Source organism: Drosophila sechellia, chromosome 2R, assembly GCF_004382195.2.
Source record: "Drosophila sechellia strain sech25 chromosome 2R, ASM438219v1, whole genome shotgun sequence".
NCBI lineage: Eukaryota > Metazoa > Arthropoda > Insecta > Diptera > Drosophilidae > Drosophila > Drosophila sechellia.
In genome coordinates this window covers 20,118,456-20,139,095 of record NC_045950.1, presented here as the reverse complement: position 1 = coordinate 20,139,095, position 20,640 = coordinate 20,118,456, and the positions used below count along the sequence as shown (strand labels likewise).

The 20,640-nt window shown below is 48.6% G+C and overlaps 6 protein-coding genes across 8 annotated transcripts; 3 read left to right on the top strand and 3 right to left on the bottom strand.

Moving 5' to 3' along the window:
- Positions 1–850: 850 nt before the first annotated feature.
- LOC6613033 (RNA polymerase II-associated protein 3) lies at positions 851–2,954 on the bottom strand. The gene is made up of 6 exons (XM_002037487.2): positions 2,702–2,954; positions 2,371–2,648; positions 2,103–2,311; positions 1,470–2,038; positions 1,127–1,412; positions 851–1,063 (listed from the first exon to the last, which is right to left on the bottom strand). The coding sequence occupies exons 1-6, from the start codon at positions 2,855–2,857 to the stop codon at positions 972–974; spliced, it is 1,590 nt and encodes a 529-aa protein (XP_002037523.1). The 5' UTR covers positions 2,858–2,954; the 3' UTR covers positions 851–971.
- A 73-nt stretch (positions 2,955–3,027) lies between these two features.
- Positions 3,028–4,029, top strand: LOC6613032 (dnaJ-like protein 60). Its single transcript, XM_002037486.2, has 4 exons — positions 3,028–3,187; positions 3,247–3,358; positions 3,412–3,740; positions 3,802–4,029. Exons 1-4 carry the CDS (start codon positions 3,144–3,146, stop codon positions 3,968–3,970), a joined length of 654 nt encoding a protein of 217 aa, XP_002037522.1. The 5' UTR covers positions 3,028–3,143; the 3' UTR covers positions 3,971–4,029.
- A 146-nt stretch (positions 4,030–4,175) lies between these two features.
- Positions 4,176–4,652, top strand: LOC6613031. The gene has a single exon (XM_002037485.2). The coding sequence runs from the start codon at positions 4,216–4,218 to the stop codon at positions 4,540–4,542; it is 327 nt and encodes a 108-aa protein (XP_002037521.1). The 5' UTR covers positions 4,176–4,215; the 3' UTR covers positions 4,543–4,652.
- Positions 4,559–14,912, bottom strand: LOC6613030 (dopamine N-acetyltransferase). 2 transcript variants are annotated; one of them, XM_032716154.1, is made up of 4 exons: positions 14,638–14,912; positions 6,354–6,527; positions 5,267–5,419; positions 4,559–5,204 (listed from the first exon to the last, which is right to left on the bottom strand). In XM_032716154.1, exons 2-4 carry the CDS (start codon positions 6,486–6,488, stop codon positions 4,770–4,772), a joined length of 723 nt encoding a protein of 240 aa, XP_032572045.1. In that variant the 5' UTR covers positions 6,489–6,527; positions 14,638–14,912; the 3' UTR covers positions 4,559–4,769. The 2 variants fall into 2 exon arrangements, with proteins under 2 accessions (XP_032572045.1, XP_032572044.1); XM_032716153.1 differs by lacking the exon at positions 14,638–14,912 and adding an exon at positions 7,268–7,846.
- Positions 14,913–16,277: 1,365 nt separating this feature from the next.
- On the top strand, positions 16,278–19,235 carry LOC6613029 (N-alpha-acetyltransferase 35, NatC auxiliary subunit homolog). Of its 2 annotated transcripts, none has more exons than XM_032716152.1 (6): positions 16,278–16,552; positions 16,641–17,010; positions 17,073–17,640; positions 17,702–17,883; positions 17,942–18,979; positions 19,041–19,235. In XM_032716152.1, exons 1-6 carry the CDS (start codon positions 16,500–16,502, stop codon positions 19,179–19,181), a joined length of 2,352 nt encoding a protein of 783 aa, XP_032572043.1. In that variant the 5' UTR covers positions 16,278–16,499; the 3' UTR covers positions 19,182–19,235. The 2 variants fall into 2 exon arrangements, with proteins under 2 accessions (XP_032572043.1, XP_002037519.1); XM_002037483.2 differs by having other exon boundaries at positions 16,638–17,010.
- On the bottom strand, positions 19,216–20,430 carry LOC6613028 (programmed cell death protein 2). The gene is made up of 3 exons (XM_002037482.2): positions 20,124–20,430; positions 19,982–20,066; positions 19,216–19,927 (listed from the first exon to the last, which is right to left on the bottom strand). The coding sequence occupies exons 1-3, from the start codon at positions 20,390–20,392 to the stop codon at positions 19,238–19,240; spliced, it is 1,044 nt and encodes a 347-aa protein (XP_002037518.1). The 5' UTR covers positions 20,393–20,430; the 3' UTR covers positions 19,216–19,237.
- Positions 20,431–20,640: the final 210 nt, after the last annotated feature.

Sequence of the window (20,640 nt, the reverse complement as noted above, 5' to 3'; positions counted from 1 at the left end):
TCGCTGGAACGCTAGCTGGGCGGGATTTATCGAAAATATAAACATATAGCTTGAACTAGTATCAAAAATATGTGGCATTCGTATCAGGATTACGTGAATATATGATGGTATATGATTGATGTTCCATATAAGCATATTCTGGCTGTGTTATAAACTTTTTACTCAGCTGGTGAAGATTTTAAAGCAATAAATCCAGATTGGATCCAGCTCGACTTGCAGCTCCCCGGCCGCCAAATGGAGCGGCAACCCTGGAGGAAGCGCTCTCGCGGATTCTCTCGCGGCGAGAAATTGATAATTCGCAGCCAGCGTTGGTTAAGGAAAATGTAAATTAAATTATAACTAGCGGCGGCACAATGGGCTTAAGTAAAACCCGGCCCCTGTGCTTAGTGCATCAGCTCTCACGCAATTAGTGGGCCGCCCGGGTGCCTCGGTGGTGCGCGGTTCTCGCCGAGATGCCCCTCCTGCTTCGGGGGCCCCTCATGGTGCTCCTGGATGTGGTGTCGCTGTAATGATATGTGCGCGGATCGGATAAACCGACTGATCAGCGCTTCCAACTTAACGTCGCCTAATGGAGTTGTTGTTCTTGCTGGAAGGCCCATTTTAGGTGGCTTCGCAGATTGAATTAATGCGCTGATTTATGTAAATTACACTAATTCGTATTACTCAATTGGTTATTCAATATTCATGGTCTGGTCGGGCAAGAACGGCTTGTTTGCTCAAATGGTCTTCTGCATATGGAATTTTCGGCTCATACTGGGCTAAAAACCATGAGTCACGCTGAGAAATTCCCAGCAAGTGTAACTAGTGCGCATCTTAGCGTATCTTATAAACGCCGAACTAAACACATTCATTCTGTGTAACGTTTTGGGATCCTATCTACAAATCCTCTTTATATTTGAGTTGTTTTAGTTGGTTTTTGAGCTAACAATTTGAAGCAACTTAAGTACATTTAAACTTGAAACATTGGGTGTTTAGGCTACTCCGTATTCCTTGTATAGGTTGTCCAGCACAGCCGGATTCTTGCTGGGCCAGTTCTTGATGGCGTTGAAGATAGACGAAACCACTGTGAAATGGGGAAGTACATGAAATGCAAACCAAGTTATGCATAGAACGTTTTGCCACCTACTTTTCTTCTCCTCTGCGGACATGAGCATGGCCAAAATGGTGAACTCGTCATTTTTGCTGACCTCCAGCAGGATAGCTGCCGTGTTTGGCTCCTTATTTGGTACAAAGTAGTCGTGGATGGTGCGCAGCAGGTCCGCAAACGTGTCCGAATCGAAGCCTGCCCCGAGGATCTTACACAGATTCGGCACTTCAATGGACTTTAGGTATTGGTACTTCTGCGGACCACTCAGCTCCTTCCAGGTCACATGGAACTGTGCTGTGCTCGTGGGTGCGGGCGGTAAGAAGCGCTAAATCATACAGAATTCGTTTAATAACAGCTCAGCTTTGATCTTAAGCGAACCTACCTCTATTGGACTGGGTGACATTGCGTTGTTGCTCGAAGTTTGTTCGATTTTTTCAGTTTGCACGGTATTGACTTCTGGGCTGCGATCTATTGTGGTCTTTGGCGGAGAAACTGGAGTCTGAACCTTGGGGACCTCGACAGCCGTCTTTTTGGGTGAACTTGGCTTGGTCTCTTTATCGGATTCAGGCGCAATCTTGGTATCCTTGTGTGTTTCTTCCACAGCTGGTGCTTCCTTGCCCGCAGTCTTTTTGGCAGGCTTGGCTTCTTTGGAGCTTTCAGCAATGGTCACAGCTTTGGGTGGACTTGATGTGTCTGGTGTCGGCGTCGGCTTCGGATTTGTTTTTTTAACCTCCTCGATTATGCCGCAGTTACTATTAAATATCTTATCTATGTCCTCATCCGAAATGCGTAGTTGGTTGCTATCATCGATGGCACCACGAGGAGATACCACGTCTACAACGGGCACACTGCGCATTGCCTTCTTGGAGCGTTTATAAGCAGGCTTCTCGATTGGCAAGATCTCAATCATGCCAGGACGATCGGGCGTAAAGTTTGGCCCACTTTTTGTGGCTGTAAGGGTGATGACGAGGATAGTCTTAAAATATGCGTACTAGGTAATTTAAATTATATTTACAAATCTTGCGCAGACGGTCGTTGATTCTGGCCAGGCTCCTCTTGGCCTCGATGTTCTTCGGCTCGATGGCCAGCACTGTGGTGCAATCCTTCAGGGCTTCCATGTTGTTGCCCAGGGACTCGTTGGCCTGCATTCGCCGGTAGTAAGCCTTCACGCAGAGCTTGTCCAGCGCAATGGCGGCCTCGCAGTCCTCCACGCATTGATCAAAGCTGCAAGGATAAATATTCATGTGGTGAAGAAGTATCCAGAACATTCTAAGCAGTCCTACCGCTCCTGTTTTAGGTAGCACAGTGCCCGGTTAATGTGGTAAATGGGATCGTGGGGATAGACGGCAATGGCAGTGGAGTAGGCCACAATGGCCTTCTCGTACTCGCCCTGCTTGACATAGGTGTTTCCACGGTCCTTGATGTCGTTGGCCTTCTTGTACTGCTGGGCCACAGGGTCCACTGGCAAGTCCTGTTTCTCCGTGGGTGAGCTGGCCGCCGAGGAGGAGGGGCTCTCCTTCCGCGACTTGTCGGTCTGGACATGACTGCGCACCGGCAGATCCTGCATTGAAAGTGTGAGCTTTACTTGGTAATTCCAAAGAATTTAAAGCTTACCTTATTGGCGGCAGAAAGCGGCGACTTCTGGAGCTCTTTCTCCTTGATTTTGATGTCTTGCTCCCAGGAGTACAAGTCCTTCACGGAGTTCTCGTACTCCCGCGCGTTCTGGCGCACCTGGCGCTGCAGTTCGAAGGCTTTTTCCTGCGCACTCATGATGATTTGCGTTGTCAAGCGGTTAAAGAAATATTAAGTGAATTTATGTTTTTTCTGTTACTAGCGCTACGACAGTATGGCAGCACTGCTCGCTGTCAATAGTTCAACTGAGTTGCTGTTTCATCGAACGGAGCTGCCAACTCTATTTTTGTAGCTGGCCACCCAGAGTTGCCAGAGTAAGGCCCTCAAATCAGCTGTTTTGTGTTTTGATTTTATTTTGAAAGCCCTAGTTAAAAATTATGCTTTCTCCGACAGATCAGCACAAATAATACTAATACAGCTCACAATGCTGAGGTTGTGCCTCCCCACTCGAGCTGGATATGTGCGTAAGTAAGGACTTTACAGCTAAAAAAGTTGTTATATAAAGTAAATGCTTGCCTATTGCGCAGTTTCTCCAACGACAAACCAAGAAAACCCGAAACGCACTATGAAGTTCTGAATATTCGCAATGATTGCAGCACCCGCGAAGTCCGTAATGCCTTTGTCCAGCTCTCCAAATTAGTAAGTAACTCCAAGATTCCAACGGAGCCCCCTAAACCCTCCCTCTCCCGCAGTACCACCCAGATGTTAAGAGCAATGCCGCCTGTCCGGAGCGCACAGCCCGATTTGTTCAGATCTCCGAGGCGTACAAGACCCTGATAAAGCCGCAGCGGAGGCGAGACTACGATGACAGCCTGCTGTGGCAGCCACCGCGCTCGGACCGAAGCCCCGTGGGCGAGACGGTCAATCCCGGCCAGGCGTGGGATGTGAGGCCCAACTACGATCCCAATCCAGGACCGTACTATGGCATCCGGGGTCTGAAGAGGGTCTCCAACTGGCAGGTGGCCATGGTTCTGATGGCCCTAGGCTTCGTCGGGGCACTCTTTGGCTTCACCTCCGTCAGGTGAATGATTATGAACCAGAGAATTTAAGTAGTCACACTAAACTTCCACCATTCCCAACAGGTCGTCCTTTAAACTGAGCCGCCAGATCCAGGACGAAATCTCAGCAGAGGCTAATTCCCACCATGCCGCCGTTGTGGCCGACGCCCAGAAGTACGGCAACGAGGAGCAAGTGCGTCGCATGGTGGACCGTATGTCGCGGAGTCCTTTCAACCAGTCATCGGCTAAGTAATCCCATTTCCCCATTTCCTATGGTCAAATTAAACGTGAGAGCAGATAGCTATTTTTGAATATTTTGTTTTGGTTCAAGGCAAAGCAAACGCAAAAGCAATTGCTTAAGCGCCAGTGTTTTGCAAAATTAAACAATTTCGTCGGCCTTCGTAGGCGATTGTGCAAACTGTGCAAACAAGCAGGGCGACTACTTAAGCACTCCGGCCGCATCCATCGAAGCATATTCCAAGCAATCCTACTACCAACATGAAGTCAACGATTCAAGTCGGCACCCTGTGCATCGTGGTGCTCGTGCTCTGCTGCCTGGACTTGTCCAGTTCGCAGAACTCCACCTCTTCCACCAGTCCCACCTACAGCTCGTCCGGCACGCCCAAGAAAGTGAACCTGTCCAACCTGACGTACTCGATTGTGAGGAGGATCCGTGTGGGCACCACCACCGCCAGCAGCACCAGCCGGAACTCCAGGACCAGGAGCAACCGGAAGCTGAACGCCAAGAAGACCCAGGCCAAACGGAGCCAGGCCAAGCGCTCCGGCAAGAACAGGAAGTCGAACTCCCGCCGCGCCAGGGGCTAAGTTGTTGTGCAGTCGGTTATTAAGACAAGGTTTTATTTTGAGCTCGTTCTAAACACAAAACACTTAAGTCTACCGTCGCGACGGGCAAATTAAATTAGATAAATACGTAACTTGTACTGTTTGTTTACACTACTCTGAATCGAACGTGGATACACTACCGGGAACCCGCCACCGCACTACAAACTAAAGAATCACATACGATAGTACAAAATCCGAACTCAGATCGTTTACAGCTTGGTCTTCACCGCCTTCGCGGGACCCACTTCCTTGGCCATCACCCGCATGCCCACGTGCGGGGCCGCCGGCTTGAAGACCACCTCTCCCTCGGGCTTGTAGTCGGCGAACTGCATGCTGAACACCTCGTGGAATCCCAGCTTCTCCATCACCCTGGCGGAGTAGTGGCTGGAGCAGAGCACATGGTACACATTGATGCCGTTCTCCCGCATGTACTCGTACGCCCTCTCCGTCAGGCGGCCTGCGATGCCCAGTCCCCGGTAGTTGGTGTCCACCGACAGGATCTTGCCGTCCAGGATGAGCTCCTCGTCGGGATACACGTCGAAGATGTTGAACTGCTCCTCCACGTGGTCCATCAGCGAGAGGATCTTCTTGAATTTGGGATGTTCGCAGGAGTCGGCCGCCTTCTCGGGCACATCATCGGGGGACTACGCAAAGATGGAGCACAATTAGTCTCAACATACTTATCATACTTAATAGGTTCACCTACCGGACGCCTCATCAGGCCATTTAGGAACAGACCGATAATCTCGCCCTTCTTGTTGACCGCCTTGTAGGAGCACTTGTCGGGAAGCGGCTTCACGGAGTACTTCTCCAGCTCCTTGCACTCGCCGAGGTCGAGGAAGGTGTTCAGCGGTTCGTCCTGTGCGGCAAAGGAAAGCGGATCAGATTCATTAGATTCATCAGCGCACTGGCCCACCCATTCGGATCCAATTGATCATCAATCTGGGGATCTGCTGAGCGGACAAATTGGCGGCGCTATTAGGCGACACGATCGTGGAATTGATCGGCAATTCAATTGATTCAAGTGATTTATGCACGCATTGCCTCGGCCAAAGATTTTCCAATAATTTATGGAGGCAGCTGGGGAATGGCGAACGGAACTCGATTTGCATATCGACATCTCACCGCCGGAGGGGGCGGCTGTGGCCAGCGGGCGTGGCATGCATACTAATCAGCATGCAGTATATACATATGTATATGCGATGTATGCATAAATATAGGTCTTGAGTGCCCAATTGGTCTGGGTCTGTGCAGAGAGCATTCTCATTGGCCGGCCCCATCGAGAACTGGAACCTGATCCAGTCAAGATCAAGCGAGCGCATTGGATTCAGATTCCAATTGAGATTGAGATTCAGATCGCCAAGAGTCGTGATGCAAGACCAGCTGATAGCTAGCCGTGACATGGATCATGTCAAGACATCTCACGACAGCCGAATACTGGATAGTGAAATAGTGCTCCACAAGATTCCACATGCCCCAAAACAGGGCACACTCCCGGTGGGGGCTGGAATTCCCAGGGATTGGCCAACGCATTAATTCAAGTTTAGAGTGCGAATTTCGATCTGAATTAAAGCCTAATTAAGACGAGCGCGCAGCTAATTGAAATTCGCTGGAAATTATTCAAATTCACCTTTGTGCGCCGCCTTTCGATTCAAATTATTCGGCAAGCAGTTACAAATTCCGGAGCCAGGTGTTCGGCTTGATTGGCTCCAGCGATATGCACACCAATCTCCCTAGCAGCCCCCTGTTTACAATACAATGTGGATGTGTAGAATGGGCGGGAGCGCACTTACCTTGAAGAAAAAGGTCTTGAGCATGGCTATCACCGCCTCCCCGTCCTCCGGCTGGATCAGTTCGATGGTGTAGGGGCAGTCCTGGTCGACGGGGCATGCGGCTGGCTTCCCAGAGACGGTCAATGCGTCCTCCATTTTCTGTGTCAGCCGGGCGATCGGATACAATTCGTTCAGCTGCAAAGCGCCAGAAAAACAAACCGTTCAGATACTTTCGATGGATGGAGGAATGGTTGGATGCTTAGATGTATGGATGGGCGGGGGAAAGTCGGGCGGCGCATAGGAAACATTATTATTTATGGCTCTTAGATGAAAGACAGCTTAATTTGTTTTGTATATTTCGCAGCTCATGGATGGCGATCCCGTGCATTTCCATTTCCACATCCATTTTCCACCGACCATGTTCCTCGAATTTTGTTTTCGTGTTCGCCAGCGACAGGAGCCATAAATTATAGAACCAAAACTAAGGTCGCAGTTCCCGAGTTATGAGTTATAGCTGGCAGATGTAGTTTACTATACTATTAGTTATATTATTAGTTAAAAAGAGCATACTCAAAATAACCAATTTGTTTATACAGCTGTCTTGGGAATATTTCAAGGCACACTTATATTTAGGCCTTCGAGTGATTTGCTTGAGCAGCTAGGTCGGATTAAAGGTTCCTCCATAGTTGCCACCTCATAAAATCACGTTCCATTGACTGATGCCCCATAAATGCCGATCGCACTCGCCGAGGGGCATTAAATCTATCCAGAAGGAATTTGGATTTGGAAAATTCGCACATGCCAAATCACAGAAGTGGCTGCCTTGGCCCCCAGGAAAATGGTGTTTACCCCATTGTTCTCGTCTATTATTGGATGCCCCACTGGTATTTATAGAGCACCTCGCTGGAGGAGTGGGTGGCTGGAGCCACACTTACCCCGCATCGGGAGTCCAGCATCATGCTGGATATCAGCGACTGGTCCGGCAGGTTCTGCACTTCCATGTTGCCTTTCTGGTTTTGTTTATTGCAAAACGCTTTCTTTTGTTCTTTCTTTTGGTGGCGGCGGGGAGGGGGGTATCGGTATATGGGGATGTCGGGAAAATTTATGGCGAATTTTTCCCTTATTTCGATTATTTCGCTTTTTTGCTGGCGCGCACGTTTTGCGATGTTTTTTTTACTTCGCCGCCGACGAATCTCTGTTTGTATTTGGCGCTGTTTGGCTTTTAGTTTGACTTTGCTTTGATAAACACTAGGTGGGGTACACAATCACGGGGATCTCTGGTTCTCTGGCTGGGATTCGGAGCAAGATTGATGGGCGGACTGGAAGGAGCGATCCTTGGAGGCGATCCTGGCGCGAGAACTCGATGGGCCTGCGAGCAAACAATTAATGCCAGAAGTCGGGCCCGTTTGCACCTTATATAGCCAGCGGATCGCGGCGAGAGAGTGTATTTGGAATCGGATTCGGATTCGCAATCGCAATCGGAACGGTCTAAGCGCAGAACCCCGCACGCCGGCTGCTCATTCGCGACTGAGAGAGGCGCTGGACGGAGCCAGCGGTTGCCGGTCGAATCCATCGGTCACATCAGTTATCGGCCAAAGAGAGCGGATCGTGACTGGTTTGCGCTCTCTTGGGCCACCGACCAGTTGGCAGCCGCTTCCTGGACTTTCCAAGATGGGCCTTTCCCCGCCGGCACTTCCGACGTGGAGGAGGGCGTTGTGTTTGTGGTCTGCGGTCAGCGGTTCTCGACATTTCCCTCTTGTCTCGTTTTTTTTTTTGTTGGCAAAAGTAAGGCGAAAAAGGTAAACTGGTTAGAAATTAGTGCAGCGATGTCGAGAGGTTGAACTGTGCTGACTATCAAGGTCAGTTGCCCAGGTTGGATCGGCTGAAGGAGCAGGCTTGGCCACCAGGAAGGTGTCAGCCGTACTTTTCCATTCTTTTCAGGTTTTTCAGATTTACGATTTCGAATCTAGCCATTTGAAACAATAGGAATCCTAAGCACATTAATAGTTATTCCAGGCAGTAATTTCTAGCAGTGAATCTATGGATTGTTATGCACAGTGTCTGTCGTATGCACCAGATATTTTCGCACTAGTGGCCACGAGGCGTATGAGTGATGTTACAGCGCGGAATGCTTGAGTAGCCCTTCCAGAATACGGAGTAAACAAGTCGAGAGGCACACCCCCGAAATATTGGCCGCAATTAAAACCCACACGGCGTATGCGTACTATTCCCGCAGTGCATGATCTTTCCACGGCGGACTGCCCGATCCTCCCGTGCTGTTTTTGTTTACTTTCCGCGCGCAGCTGTCGCGAATTTTATTTTCTTCTCTTTTTGTTTCTTTTTCATTTTATTTTATTTTATTTCAAACGAGCAAAGCGCAGCGCACGCCGCTGGCTCAATTAAAATGCGACAAAAGAAAGAAACACAACGCCATTGTGGAGGCGGTGGAGGTGGAGGTCTCCCCCAGAAATCGGCGGATACGGGGGGCAACGGCGAATCGTCGGAACGGCGGGGTATGTGTATATTTACATTCTTCGCCGTGTGGTTTGTTTAGTTTGGCGCGCGCTCTCCCAATTATCACCCATGAATACGAATATGAATATGAATATCTATCTCTATTTCTCCGGCTCTTTAGTTCGAATATTACGGAATTATTCCGGCCATTAACTCCCGCGATTGTTTCGTCGAAATCTGGCTGATTTCGAATGTGTTTTGCCTATGGATTATTCAGGCGGTCATAAAAACAGACCGCAATTAGCGGGCAAAAATGCAAATTGTCAACGAAACTGTTTATCATGCACAATCGCTGGAAACTTTTCATGGATAATTTTGTTTACAAAATTTATTATTTCGTCGACCGCCTGTCCCCTCCACCCAGTCACGTTTCTGTCTCTTTTTTTGGGAAACTCGTTTCGGGTCGTCAGACCACCAGACGATCTCCGCCGACACTCAGATGTGGAGCACTAAATTTATCTCAATCGCCCAGAGTCGCGCCTCTTCGCATTGTTTGGGCTCCAAGACGCAAGATGAGTCAGTTCTGGGTGGCTGGGTGCAGGTGCAATTGGCGGTATTTATACTTGGAACCACACTTGGAGCTATATCCGGTGGGTGAGTAAAGGCTGCGACGCCTTTGGATCGAGGAACCCATACTTAGGCGGGTATTTTCGACTTAATAGGTAGTTCAGTACCCCTGCATTCGAATCCAAAGCGTCGCTTTCGTTCAGCGAGTCACTCTCCTAATGAATCGCAATAGGTCTTAAATCTCGAATCTTAAACGACGATCGCTGATTGAGCTGCCAAAATTGTCGAACGGCTGCAAAACGGGTTTGCACGTTCTGTGGGGTCTGCGGATTATGCACACCGATATCGGACTAAGTGACAGATACAAATGTTTCGCGCACCATAACTTAGTTACACGCATAAGTTAAGTACGCGGCCAGCCGCGGGTAATTACTCAATCAGTCTGTGAAGTGAGTAGAGCTCAATCGCATAAAGTGTTGATGCTGTAATTACATTGAATGGATTGATTTGATTTCGCTTGATTTCCGAGCGGAAGTGCCAGTGTTGCAAAGGCGCCTAGTAGGCACTCAAGTGTTGGACCCACTGCGGCCCACGGTGCGAATGAGTGATATTGCGGCGCGATTACTTCAAAGTGCTGAGCTGCCCGCCGTCATCGCCTCGTTTCGATTTGTTTGCACACGGATAATTAAAATCACATTAACGCCGTTTAGCTGAGCACCGATATGGTTGGCAATTTGCGGCTGCAATCACGACGATTGAATGTTTGTCCAAATGCTTGAACTCTCTTTCAATCACTGGGCACTTTCGCAAAGAACTGTGCTTAGTTGGGAACACTTGAAACTCAGCTGAACTCGATCGGATCAAGGTCCCATGCAAGTCCGCACCAGGTGCCAGTGCACGGGTCATTTATCAGCATTACTTAACAATTATTTAAGGAACACGTCAAGCCGATTAAGATCCGATAGCCGCGAGAATGGGCGTCCTCTAATAATTTATATGCTAACTAGGCAATGCAAGCCAGGGGATCTGTCTTAAGTCAAATAAATGAGTTATTAAATTAAATTGTCATGTTAAAAGTCGTTGCAGATATGAAGGCTGTCATGAGCGGCAATAAAATGAATTAACTCAACTTTAATAGATTGTTTGATATTACATACGATTAAGTGAATATCATTACTTCATGATTTATAAAGATCAAGCTAGATCTTTCCTAATAACCAAAGTAGAGTCCTCGTCCTTTTCTAAAGTCAGTTCCAACACTCAATTATTTACTTTTAAATAATCAATATTAATAGTTTCCACTGCTACATATTAAATGCATTCGAATGCCTACACGTGTAAGATTAGTTTGAATATGCAAATTACTCACAGAACCCACATTCAATGCTTTTCACCTGCGCGACGGAATCGAGACATACCCACAATTAGTGGCCGCTGTCATATAAATCACAACTTTTCATTTACATTCGCCATAAATCATTCGAATTGCTCGCTGTGGGATCGATCGGTGGAATCAGTTTGGGTGATTGGACCATAAACCTGGCAGCTTTGTCACCAGTTTTTCCGACAGTTGCCACAAGCCGGAACCGATTTCCTACGCTTGGGCTTGGACACTCGGCCCATGGCCACAGGTGGAGCTGGGAGCTGGGAGCTGGGAGCTGGGAGCTGGCCAACTTGTGGCAGAACGTGACTGGAAACTGAGGGGGAGGAGGGCACTGGCCAGAGGCTTTGAAAGTTTGATTCAGCTTAATAGAGTTAAAAGCCGCCTAATCGGATTAGCCACCCCTTCAAGCTGCTCCGCCTTGGCCCCCACTCCAATCCATTGCCACCGAATGAGGCACTAGCTCCGCTTGTCTGGCTGCCCAGATCCGCGCTGGTGGGTGGAGCAGTTAAAAGGTTGTAAAGTAAGAGGGGTATGCTCGAAATCAAAATCTTAGAAATGCAAATCTATACTAAATGGTCTGTCAACAAACACTGTAATTAAATAGATAAGCATAGTACATAGTAACAACCCGAGATTTATGATTTTTTTATTGGAAAGATATTGCAACATGAAGTTAATTATATAGAAATACAAATTTCCATAAATGTAGTCTCTACAATCAACTTTTTGAGCATGTGAAAAATGTATAAAGTGATAAGTTGTTGGGTTGCAAGGGTACTGAGTACGAACTAGTCTAAAATCCGCCTATTGTGCAGACTAATGCGGCATTCTAAACACATTAGAACTAATCTGCTGCTATCTGCGAAAAGTGCACGAGTGGCGAACTCAATTGTTTGAGCTGGTGAAACGGAAACGATGCAAATGGATTATCGGGCTATTCACACCAGCCATATGGGCGTTCATTTGAATTCACTTGAATTCATTTGAGTTCCACGCAATTTGCTCGTTTAATTCCACATCGGAAATGCCGCCTGGGCGATGCATTTCGTTTCCATAAGCTAACTATTCACTTCCATCTGCAAATTACCCATTTAAGTTGTAAATTGCATTTTGCCCATTTCAGCTGCAAACTTCATTTAAATTCATCACGGGCCCGGGCAATTGGATGTCTGAAATCCCGACCAATTCAATCCGGGCTAGTTACCATTGAAATGCAAATCCCAGCCAGGCGGCGGATAATGCCTGCCATCTGCTGGGGCGCAAACCCAGCGAAAAGGATTCAAAGGATATGCTGTTGTTGCAAGCAACAGTGAACAATAAGCTCTGGCCTCCTCCTCCAATCTGGCTGGCGCACATACACTCGCATCCTTACCACTAACCACCCACCCCCCTCTTTTCACCCGGGCAACGGATGCAACGCCAGCAACATTGCGCATACGCCATGTATGCCGAGCCGAACAAACACTGCGAAACACTGGATAATCACACTCTGTGCTCTTATCAATTCATTTGGTTTTTTGTTAGTCAGGCTATTGATTGTCACGTAACATCGTACTTGAACTGATTAATTTCCTTATCAACGGTGTGTTTTCTGGGGAGTGCCCTTGCCCTTGTGCTAAGATAGTTACTATATTAGGTTCTTATCAAATCCCACAAGAGTTTGAAGAGTTTAGTTTAGATAAGCATATCTGCTTTTCCTCAGTGCACGAAGAACGCACGGCAGCGCAAATTGCTGGCAGGAAGCCAAGCGAAATCCGTGCACCAGTGCACAGGCATCATCATCACCACCGCCATCGTGATTATACTGAATCCTGCAGGCTGGGGGGAGGCAGCCTCCCCACCCGCTCGACTGCCTGGAGCAACAGAACCCAGTGAAGGAGCAGGAGCAACAGCGGCAACAGAAGCAGCAACGGCAACAAGCTGACACTCTGACAATGTTGGCGCCATTTTGCTGTTTGTCTTTCCTCTTGTAATAAAACGACATCCTCGACTGAGGAGCTCGGAGCTCAATGGGATTCGGAGTGGCGGAGGGGGTCTGAAGGCTGAGGGCTGAAGGGTGTTTTAAAGACTTGGCCGACTCCGGAGTGCGGAGTCCGCAGTGGCGTGCTCCTTCACAACGTAATCATCGTGGAAGGGCTCTGGTGCGGCACGTAGTCAGGAAGCTTTGTCAGTTGCCCGGGGCGGCGTCTGTGTAGTCAGCACTTTGCACGACTTTTGTTGACAGATTGATTTTGATGTGTTTTCATTGTTATTGTTTGGCTGAGGGTCCTTTAAAGCGAATCTGGGGGCAGGGGCCGTTCTGCGCTGATTTGGGGCATCAACGGCGCTGGAAGAGGCAACAAACATTTTAGCCTAATTGGTTGGCTCTTGAAGCGCTTTGACTAATTGACAAAGGCTTTTCCGTGCGCTTGCGGACTTAATGAACTCCCTGAATGGGCCTGGATGTTCCATCCTGCAATATTCATGGAGTTTCATTTATTTAATTGAATGAGAAATGACCCTCCATAACTCAGCGGGGGCAATCGGAAAACTTTTCCGCCTCCTGCATCCAGTTGGATCAGGGAAATCTATTGTATCCAATACAGAGTTTTCCGCATTTTACTCATTGCTTGTTTGCCCGGCGGGACAGCTACAGTGCAGCCTCGCTAGCCTCGACTTGAAGGTACTCCGGTCTGGTTTGCTGTGTGCACTCTGTCTTGGCCATTTCACATATTAATTGGATTTATCCAAGCCATCCTACTAGAGACTAGTTGGAGCCACCAAGGCCACCCTGTAATGAAATCCAGTTAAGCCAGGCGTGCGAGGCGCCCAGTCAGCTTTATTGGAGCGCATTGAAAAGCCACAAAACCGTGCGGCAGGGGCATCGAATGGAATGGAATCCAATCAAATCGATACAAAATGCTGTATAAAAGTCGAGAGTTCGAGGGCGAGGAGGAGTCTGCAGGACTCCTGCTGCTGCCTGATGCTGGGAACTTCTGCCTTTTCCTCCTTTGCCTGCCTGCGGCGTTGCTCATACGCCACGTTGCCCCCAAATCAATTGAAATAAATAGGATACACATGGCTCGCAGTCCTGTTTGTGTGTGTGTGTGTGTGATTTGGGGACCGGGGAAAGCAGTTGCTTCTCACATATTTGCTTTTCCCGCCGCCCAAGGACCGAGATTTTCATTTATTTGTCTGCTTGTTATTGGCAGCCCAGTCGTGCGTGTGGGCCACGATTAAATTTGGTCAGTTGTCACGCCCTGCGGTGGACTGCCCCTTGGGGTCGAAGACTTAAAGCCGCCCCCCGATTTTGCCTTGACAACGGGTTGAGCCACAAACAAGTTCCCGGATCGATGTGCACTCCACGACCGCCGGGGCCATTCCCAGCGCGAAATGCTGGAAAGTTTTGTTCGATTGATAAGGAGGATGGTCTTTTTCTTCACCGCTGATAAGGAACGCTATCTTATCTGGAGGGCCAGCACTCCAAACGACATTTATGACTTGTCAGGAGTGATTAAGTTGAGCTAAGTTGTCTTTGGAATAATACGATTTATGCTCAGCACTTGTTCCGACTCACTTCCAGCCCTAATCCCTCCACTTTTTCATTAACGAATATGTGAGGTACCCACATGTCGCACTTTGCCAGCGTCCACATCTGTGTTTTCATTCAAACTATTTGATTTGGTCGCCTGCCAAAAAGTTTAAGTTTTCGCTGTTCGCATTTAATTAGGACGTGTGTGCCGTTTGGGAAACACTACGGTCCGATGTCCGACATCTATATGTACATATGTGTTCAGATTTAGTTTATAGTGAGTGTTTCGTGTTTTATTCTCGGCGAACTTGAAATGGAAAACATTTGGCGGCGGCGTAAATGTCACCGCTGGATTCAAGAATAAAAATGTATTTTTGTCGGCAACTTACGCGTGAAATTGGCTAATAAGTGGGCCCAGTGCGCCGCCTCCTTTGATTTGGATACCACGAAGCGTTAAATTTCGGAATTTGTGTTGGAGACTTTCGCCCGATTCGTTCCGATTCGACCGACCAAGTGAACCGTTAGCACGTTTTTCAAACGATGGTGCCCAGCTTTTACAGGCTTGAGAATCTTATATGTACTCGAATGCTAGGGAGATGGAATTCTTCTCGCGACTTGGGACCAATGTTTTCGTGTTATTTTTTAATGGCCAACGATAACACATTGAAATGCAATGAGCAAATGAGCGTTGCTTAAATAGTTCGCCGGTCGAACTCAAAAACTCAGTCGCTTCCAATCCCAATCTCTCTGCCCATCCGTTCTGCGTTCTGCTCATTCATTGAGTGGGTTTCCTCCTCGGGCTCCCAAGTTCTCTCTGCAGACCACTCAATGCCAGCGGAGGAATTAATCAGTGGATTTAAGTGGGGACTTAAGGGAATCGCATTCGAATAAGTTATATAAATAAAATACTGAGAACTATATATGTTGCATAACTCTAGGCGCTTTCATTCCAAGCAATGTAACTTCAAATATCTCAAAAACTAACCACTTTTAAAGAAATCAAATAACATATTCAAAGAAATGCGTGTAAAAATATTTTAAACTAATATTGAAATTTATATAATACTTTTAATAATAAAACCCACTGTTTGTGGGAACATTGTAACCTTTGGTTTGAATGAGCGTTCTGATTTGAAATCGCCACTAGCAAGAGAGATTTGGGAGCCGAGGCAGAGAAAGATTGCGATTTGGGGAGAGCGAGCGAGTGAAAGTGAGGCCTCCGTGGTAAACAAACCAATCCAACCCCTCGGGCTCAGCTCCCACTCGCAACTTGGATACTTGTAACACTCGGGGTGGTGGTCAACCCCAACATCCGTGGGGCGGGCGTTGCGCCGCGTTGCTCGAAATCCGGAGTGAAACCGCGGAGTGAAAGCGCGAGCGAGCTTTTCCGCTTCCGATAACAGCGGGCACAATCGCGTCTGATAAGGTTGTAGAAGGCCTCGGTTCAAGGCATACTTTGTTTGTTTTAGTCAAATCGGAGCAAACATAAGTGAGACTAAAAAAAGAGCTCGTGCTCTGATCCGTGCTTTTTGAACTGCGGAACTGTTCTGCTCGGTCTAGGCGGTCGTCTGGGTCTCAGGAAACGCTGAGTTGCGCTTTCAGTCATTTTGTTTAGTTAATGGGCCAGCCGCAGTCCAATGAACTACGCTTTTCTTGTTTACTTCCATTTTCACCTGACTCAGCATTTGAACTTGGTAACAGTTGTAACGGTCGTCGCTGTTAAGCTCAACAGTGCAGCTTAAAGCCCACCAAGCCTTCAAGTTTCCCAATTTGAAATCTAATTCACTTGTTTTATCGGTAACTTACAGAAATTCTAAGTTGAAATTATGGGAAAACATGAAAACACCTCATTAATCTTTGAAGACTTTCTTTTTAAGGCTTTCAAAACATCGGAAAATATAACAGTACACTGTTAACTTCGCCAGTGCTGCCAAGCTGCAAGTTGGCGGGCTGAAAAATACTGAAGGCTTATACTTATTAAGACTATATCAATGAACTTCAGATTTTTAATAATCATATAGCCAATGATTATCTCCGCAAAATCAAAAATGAACTTAAAAATAGAAAATTATGACATTTTTGGTACAAAGCGGTATATTTGCAACATAAAGGGATGGCGGACCGTTCGGCACTTGGTCACACTGGAAGTTACATATTTTAATTCATAAAAATATATAGCTTTTATAAATAAAAGAAAATTTGTAGCACATCGAGCTACAGGTTGACCGCCTGTTGAATATAGGTACAAAAGATGTACCCCTCGACCTTGCCGGCGGAGGCAGATCCGATGACCATGAACGGAAGGTGAGCCACAGACCACCGGCAAGAAACCACACACGTACCTACATACAGAGCATAACCATCTAAATGCACATACGCATATTCACAGCAGCGTTGCGGAGCCTACGGACTTCCAGGCTGCCACAGCGGCCGCGGCGGCAGCTGCCCGGGCCAGTAGCTTGGAGCAGGACGAGTGGAGCGTGGGCGAGTGCGGATTTCTGGATCCGGAGGTGCAGCGCACCATGCGGAGCGGCAGTGCAGCGGAAGACATCACCCAGTACCCGATGCACGGCTGGGTGGACGTGACCAAGGAGTTCCACGACGCCTGTGCGGAGCTGCAGCCCGGGGAACTGGCCCAGGATATGCTGTTCGGTCTTTTTGAAGCCATGTCAGCCATAGAGATCATGGACCCCAAGATGGACGTGGGCATGGGCTTCGACAAGCAGGATCTTCCGCCGCCCTCCTTCGAGGCAGCCATTGCCGTGAGATTTGTCTTTTCGACCCCTGGCTAAAGTATGTGTATCTTAAAGAGGACTCTTTCCAGACGGGCGCCATCAAACTGGACGATCTCACGCCCTCCGAACTGATTGGCATCTATGATGCTCTGTTTTCCTGCCTGGTGTCCTGGCTGGAGGGCAACTCCATGGACCAGGTTCTATTCACCTGCCTCTACCTGCACGCTCCCGCACAGATCAAGGATAAGGCGCTGCGCGTCTTCTGCACTGCCGTGCGCAATCTCATTGTGGTCATCAAGAAAATTATTTCCGTGGCTGCTGTCAACGAGGAGGAGGACTTCCAGCTGTACGGAAATTCTGCTCTTCTGGCTGCTGAGAAGGCACAACCAGCAACTGTTTATAGCTCGCTAAAGGATGTGGAGGATGAGCTAATTCGCAAGTGCAAAAAGCTGACTTCCACAGAGGACTGGATGGCCGTGGTTCACCGTCTGCGCTTTATGCGCCATCTTTTCCAGGTGATCTACCACGTGGAGCAAATGGCCAGCAACGATACCGTCGATGACAAGATAGACATATACAAAATCCTGTTTGTGGCCTCCGAGATGCTTCCAGGAATAAGGAACACCTTGGATCGGGGTACACAACCAGAGAAGGGGTGTAAGTGGTCACAGATAACTAGCCTATATAAATGCTGAGTATTTCCTTCCTAAATCACTAGCTGACGCCCCCAATCCCATGGGTTTCTCTCCACGCATCCACGACCGCAGCCAACCGCCCGCGTTTCCGCGAAGCATTAAGATCAGAGATCGTCCATCCAGCTATCAGTTTCTGGAGGAAATGATTTCGCGCTTCAAATACGCCTGCAAAGTCACCAAGTACAAGGATTACTATTCGGCGCTGGTAGAAAACTATTTAACTGTCTTCTAAGAGAAATTGTAATAACACGCTGGCTTTCCAGAACTTCTTCATCGAGTACAGCAAAAAGTCGGGCCAGTGCATCCTGTCCAGAAGCGTGCTGCAGAGTCTGTTCGGCGCCAACATGCGTATGGCGCACGGAAAGCTTCCCATGAAGCAGTTCCTGCGCCACTCGGTTCAGGTCTTCAACTCGCCACCCGTATTGAATGCCAAGCATCCGGTGGCTGCCGATCCCAAGGTGCAGCAGCACCTGGATAACTTCTTCCGCTATTGCATCAACATGAACACTTTCACGCAGTTCATTCGCATCTGTGGCTTCAATCGCGCCAGACAGCGGGATAAGCTGGCGCGTCTGATAGAGAACTTCGACACCATCCAAGTGGATGCAGCGCGACTGGACTCAATGATGAACCAACTGGCCAACGAACGAGCCATGGAGGGCAACGAGCCCATGGCCACCGCTCTGAAGCACAGCACCCACTTCTCCACATGGGTGCTGTACAACTGTTTCCGTGCGATGCTGATCTTCCTGATGTCCGGCTTTGAGCTGGAACTATATGCTGTGCATGAGTTCCTCTACATCTACTGGTATCCGTACGAGTTCCTCATTGGCTTCCTGGTTTCCGCGCTTACGCGCACTGAGAACATCCTCCTGGCCCAGGAGGAGTACGCCGAGCACCAAAGTAAGACCCAGTCGGGCGGCGGCGGAGCAGCTAAGAACCGCAAGGCGGCCAAGCCGAAAAAGAACAAAAAGACTCAAAGGCCTTACCGCGCCGAGATCGTCTTCTACCACGCGCTACTCAGCCTCTGCGGCGGAATGTATAAGGCAATGGGTGCCCTGACCAAAGACGGACGCGTGCGCCTGCCGCTGTCCAAGTTCGACAACGAGGAGATCCGCTACAACCGACGCTTCCTGCCCTTCGCCACACTCACCAGTCCTCCGCCCGTCTCGTACGCAGAGTTCAAAAACGTCCGGGAGCACATGATGCGACATAGCGTCGAGGATCTGTACACCTATGCGGCCAAGCACTTTGACCAGGCCCGCAATGTACTCGAAAGCATTCAAAACCCAGATCAGGAGGTAAGTCAATGGAGATTCTGAATTGGTTATCATGGACTAAGATGCGTTTCGTTTCCTCCAGATGCTGGACCTCCTGCAAATCGCGCGGACCAACTTTGTGGTGATGAATGTGCTGGCCCGCGGTCACCAGAAGGAAGTCAAGCGGCAGCCAGAGTTCGACTTCTCCAAACACAGCTACTTCCCCATCATCAAGCTGAAGTAAATGTTCACGTGTTCCGTAATTGACAAGAATAAAATTTAAATGTACGCATTTTAATGTCAACTCTCATCTTCCGCCACAATGTCCTGCTTGATTAGAAGCTCCTCCACGTAGCCGTCGATGGGGCAGCTCTTGGCGCAAGTGTACACGGCCAGGACGCCCCAGTCGAGGTTTTCGTCCTCCAGAAGAGTCAGCGCTTGCGGCATGATCTGAAATTCGAACTGACGCTCTCCTCCGCAAGCGGTGCAATTGGGCAGCTTCTTAAGTTGGTCCTCCACCGTTTTGACGGTATTGGTGATCCAGAGGGGCTTACCTCCACGCTTGTAGCGCACAATCTGATCGGGTTCGGCTGCTGTTTGCTTTTTGAACTGACGAAAGGTCTTGTCATCGGCGGCCGCCGAGTTTCCGAAGTACTTGTCCATCTCCGCCTCGGAAACATTGCTCAAGTCGCCCGTCTTCCCGCTGGACTCCAACTTTTGGAACTCCGCCAAACGAGCCGCATCGTCCTTGTCCTCCCCGGCAGATTCCTCGGGGTTGCTGTCCATCACAATCTCAAATTCTGGGAACACGATTTGCGTTAAGGGCTTCGCAGTGGCTACTTCTGGGGCTCCGCAGTTTGGCTTGTGTTGTGGCCAGTGGGCCCTTTGGTGCTCTGATGAGCAGTAGTGGATAGCCTTGCATTTGCTGCAGGCGTGGGGAGCATGGCAACCGCAGGCGGCGCACAGTTTTTTTTGGCAGGGAACGGCGGGCTAAGAAAACATATTATGGTAAGTTTGCTTTGAAAATATGGCTGCTGTTCTTACCAGGGGTTGACCCACGTCGCTTGGCTCCTCCTCCGAATAAAACTTATTCTTTCGCGGCAACTGTGACCTCAGGACTGTGAAATTGCTGGATAGAAGGGTAAGATTAGGTTCCAAGTTAGTTTCTAGAGCTGGAATCGATTACCTGGCATTTTGGGGCTCCTGGCAGTCGGCATTCCGGCACAGGAACACATAGATGGACCGATGAAAGTTGAACTCGTCCTCGAAGGGAGCGTATAGCTGAGCCAGGAAGGATTTGGGCGCCCGGCACTTGCTGCACTGCACCTGCGACGTGGGCGGCAAGGCCTCCAGTTCCAGCCAGGCGGGCTGGCCACCCAGTTTGCTGGGGAAGTAGCGGTTGCTCAGCCAGGCGCCATTGTCGCTCTTTTCCGCAAATCCCAAGTCAATCTCCATTTCTTAGACCAAAACGAAACTCGTGGTAAGTGTGACCGCAGAGGAAGCGCCAGAAAATACCTCTACAAATTCCGAAATACCGTTATATACCAACTAATATTTCGGGGGAATCACACTTTTTGGGTGTTAAAAATTTAAATTTAAATTACTTATATAGAGTTTATTTTATGGATTCGGGTACAATAAAATAAGAAATTCTTTTCTTCATTGAAAATTTGCGATTACTATTAGAAACATAAGGTGGAAAC

What these genes read in the sequence shown, in the direction of transcription:
- LOC6613031 (XM_002037485.2), top strand. Translation starts at nt 4,216, where the DNA reads ATGAAGTCAACGATTCAAGTCGGCACCCTGTGCATCGTGGTGCTCGTG.
- LOC6613032 (XM_002037486.2), top strand. Translation starts at nt 3,144, where the DNA reads ATGCTGAGGTTGTGCCTCCCCACTCGAGCTGGATATGTGCGTAA. An exon ending in CGAGCTGGATATGTGCGTAA is followed by an intron (nt 3,188 to 3,246) that starts GTAAGGACTTTA and finishes CCTATTGCGCAG; the next exon opens with TTTCTCCAACGACAAACCAA. An exon ending in TTTGGCTTCACCTCCGTCAG is followed by an intron (nt 3,741 to 3,801) that starts GTGAATGATTAT and finishes CATTCCCAACAG; the next exon opens with GTCGTCCTTTAAACTGAGCC.
- LOC6613028 (XM_002037482.2), bottom strand. Translation starts at nt 20,392, where the DNA reads ATGGAGATTGACTTGGGATTTGCGGAAAAGAGCGACAATGGCGCCTGG. An exon ending in CAGGAGCCCCAAAATGCCAG is followed by an intron (nt 20,067 to 20,123) that starts GTAATCGATTCC and finishes CCTTCTATCCAG; the next exon opens with CAATTTCACAGTCCTGAGGT. An exon ending in GCGACGTGGGTCAACCCCTG is followed by an intron (nt 19,928 to 19,981) that starts GTAAGAACAGCA and finishes ATGTTTTCTTAG; the next exon opens with CCCGCCGTTCCCTGCCAAAA.
- LOC6613030 (XM_032716153.1), bottom strand. Translation starts at nt 7,333, where the DNA reads ATGGAAGTGCAGAACCTGCCGGACCAGTCGCTGATATCCAGCATGATG. An exon ending in TCAAGACCTTTTTCTTCAAG is followed by an intron (nt 5,420 to 6,353) that starts GTAAGTGCGCTC and finishes TTTGCCGCACAG; the next exon opens with GACGAACCGCTGAACACCTT. An exon ending in ATGGCCTGATGAGGCGTCCG is followed by an intron (nt 5,205 to 5,266) that starts GTAGGTGAACCT and finishes ATCTTTGCGTAG; the next exon opens with TCCCCCGATGATGTGCCCGA.
- LOC6613033 (XM_002037487.2), bottom strand. Translation starts at nt 2,857, where the DNA reads ATGAGTGCGCAGGAAAAAGCCTTCGAACTGCAGCGCCAGGTGCGCCAG. An exon ending in CGCTTTCTGCCGCCAATAAG is followed by an intron (nt 2,649 to 2,701) that starts GTAAGCTTTAAA and finishes CTTTCAATGCAG; the next exon opens with GATCTGCCGGTGCGCAGTCA. An exon ending in TGTCACCCAGTCCAATAGAG is followed by an intron (nt 1,413 to 1,469) that starts GTAGGTTCGCTT and finishes TGTATGATTTAG; the next exon opens with CGCTTCTTACCGCCCGCACC.
- LOC6613029 (XM_002037483.2), top strand. Translation starts at nt 16,500, where the DNA reads ATGTACCCCTCGACCTTGCCGGCGGAGGCAGATCCGATGACCATGAAC. An exon ending in CCGATGACCATGAACGGAAG is followed by an intron (nt 16,553 to 16,637) that starts GTGAGCCACAGA and finishes GCATATTCACAG; the next exon opens with CAGCGTTGCGGAGCCTACGG. An exon ending in TACACAACCAGAGAAGGGGT is followed by an intron (nt 17,641 to 17,701) that starts GTAAGTGGTCAC and finishes CTAAATCACTAG; the next exon opens with CTGACGCCCCCAATCCCATG.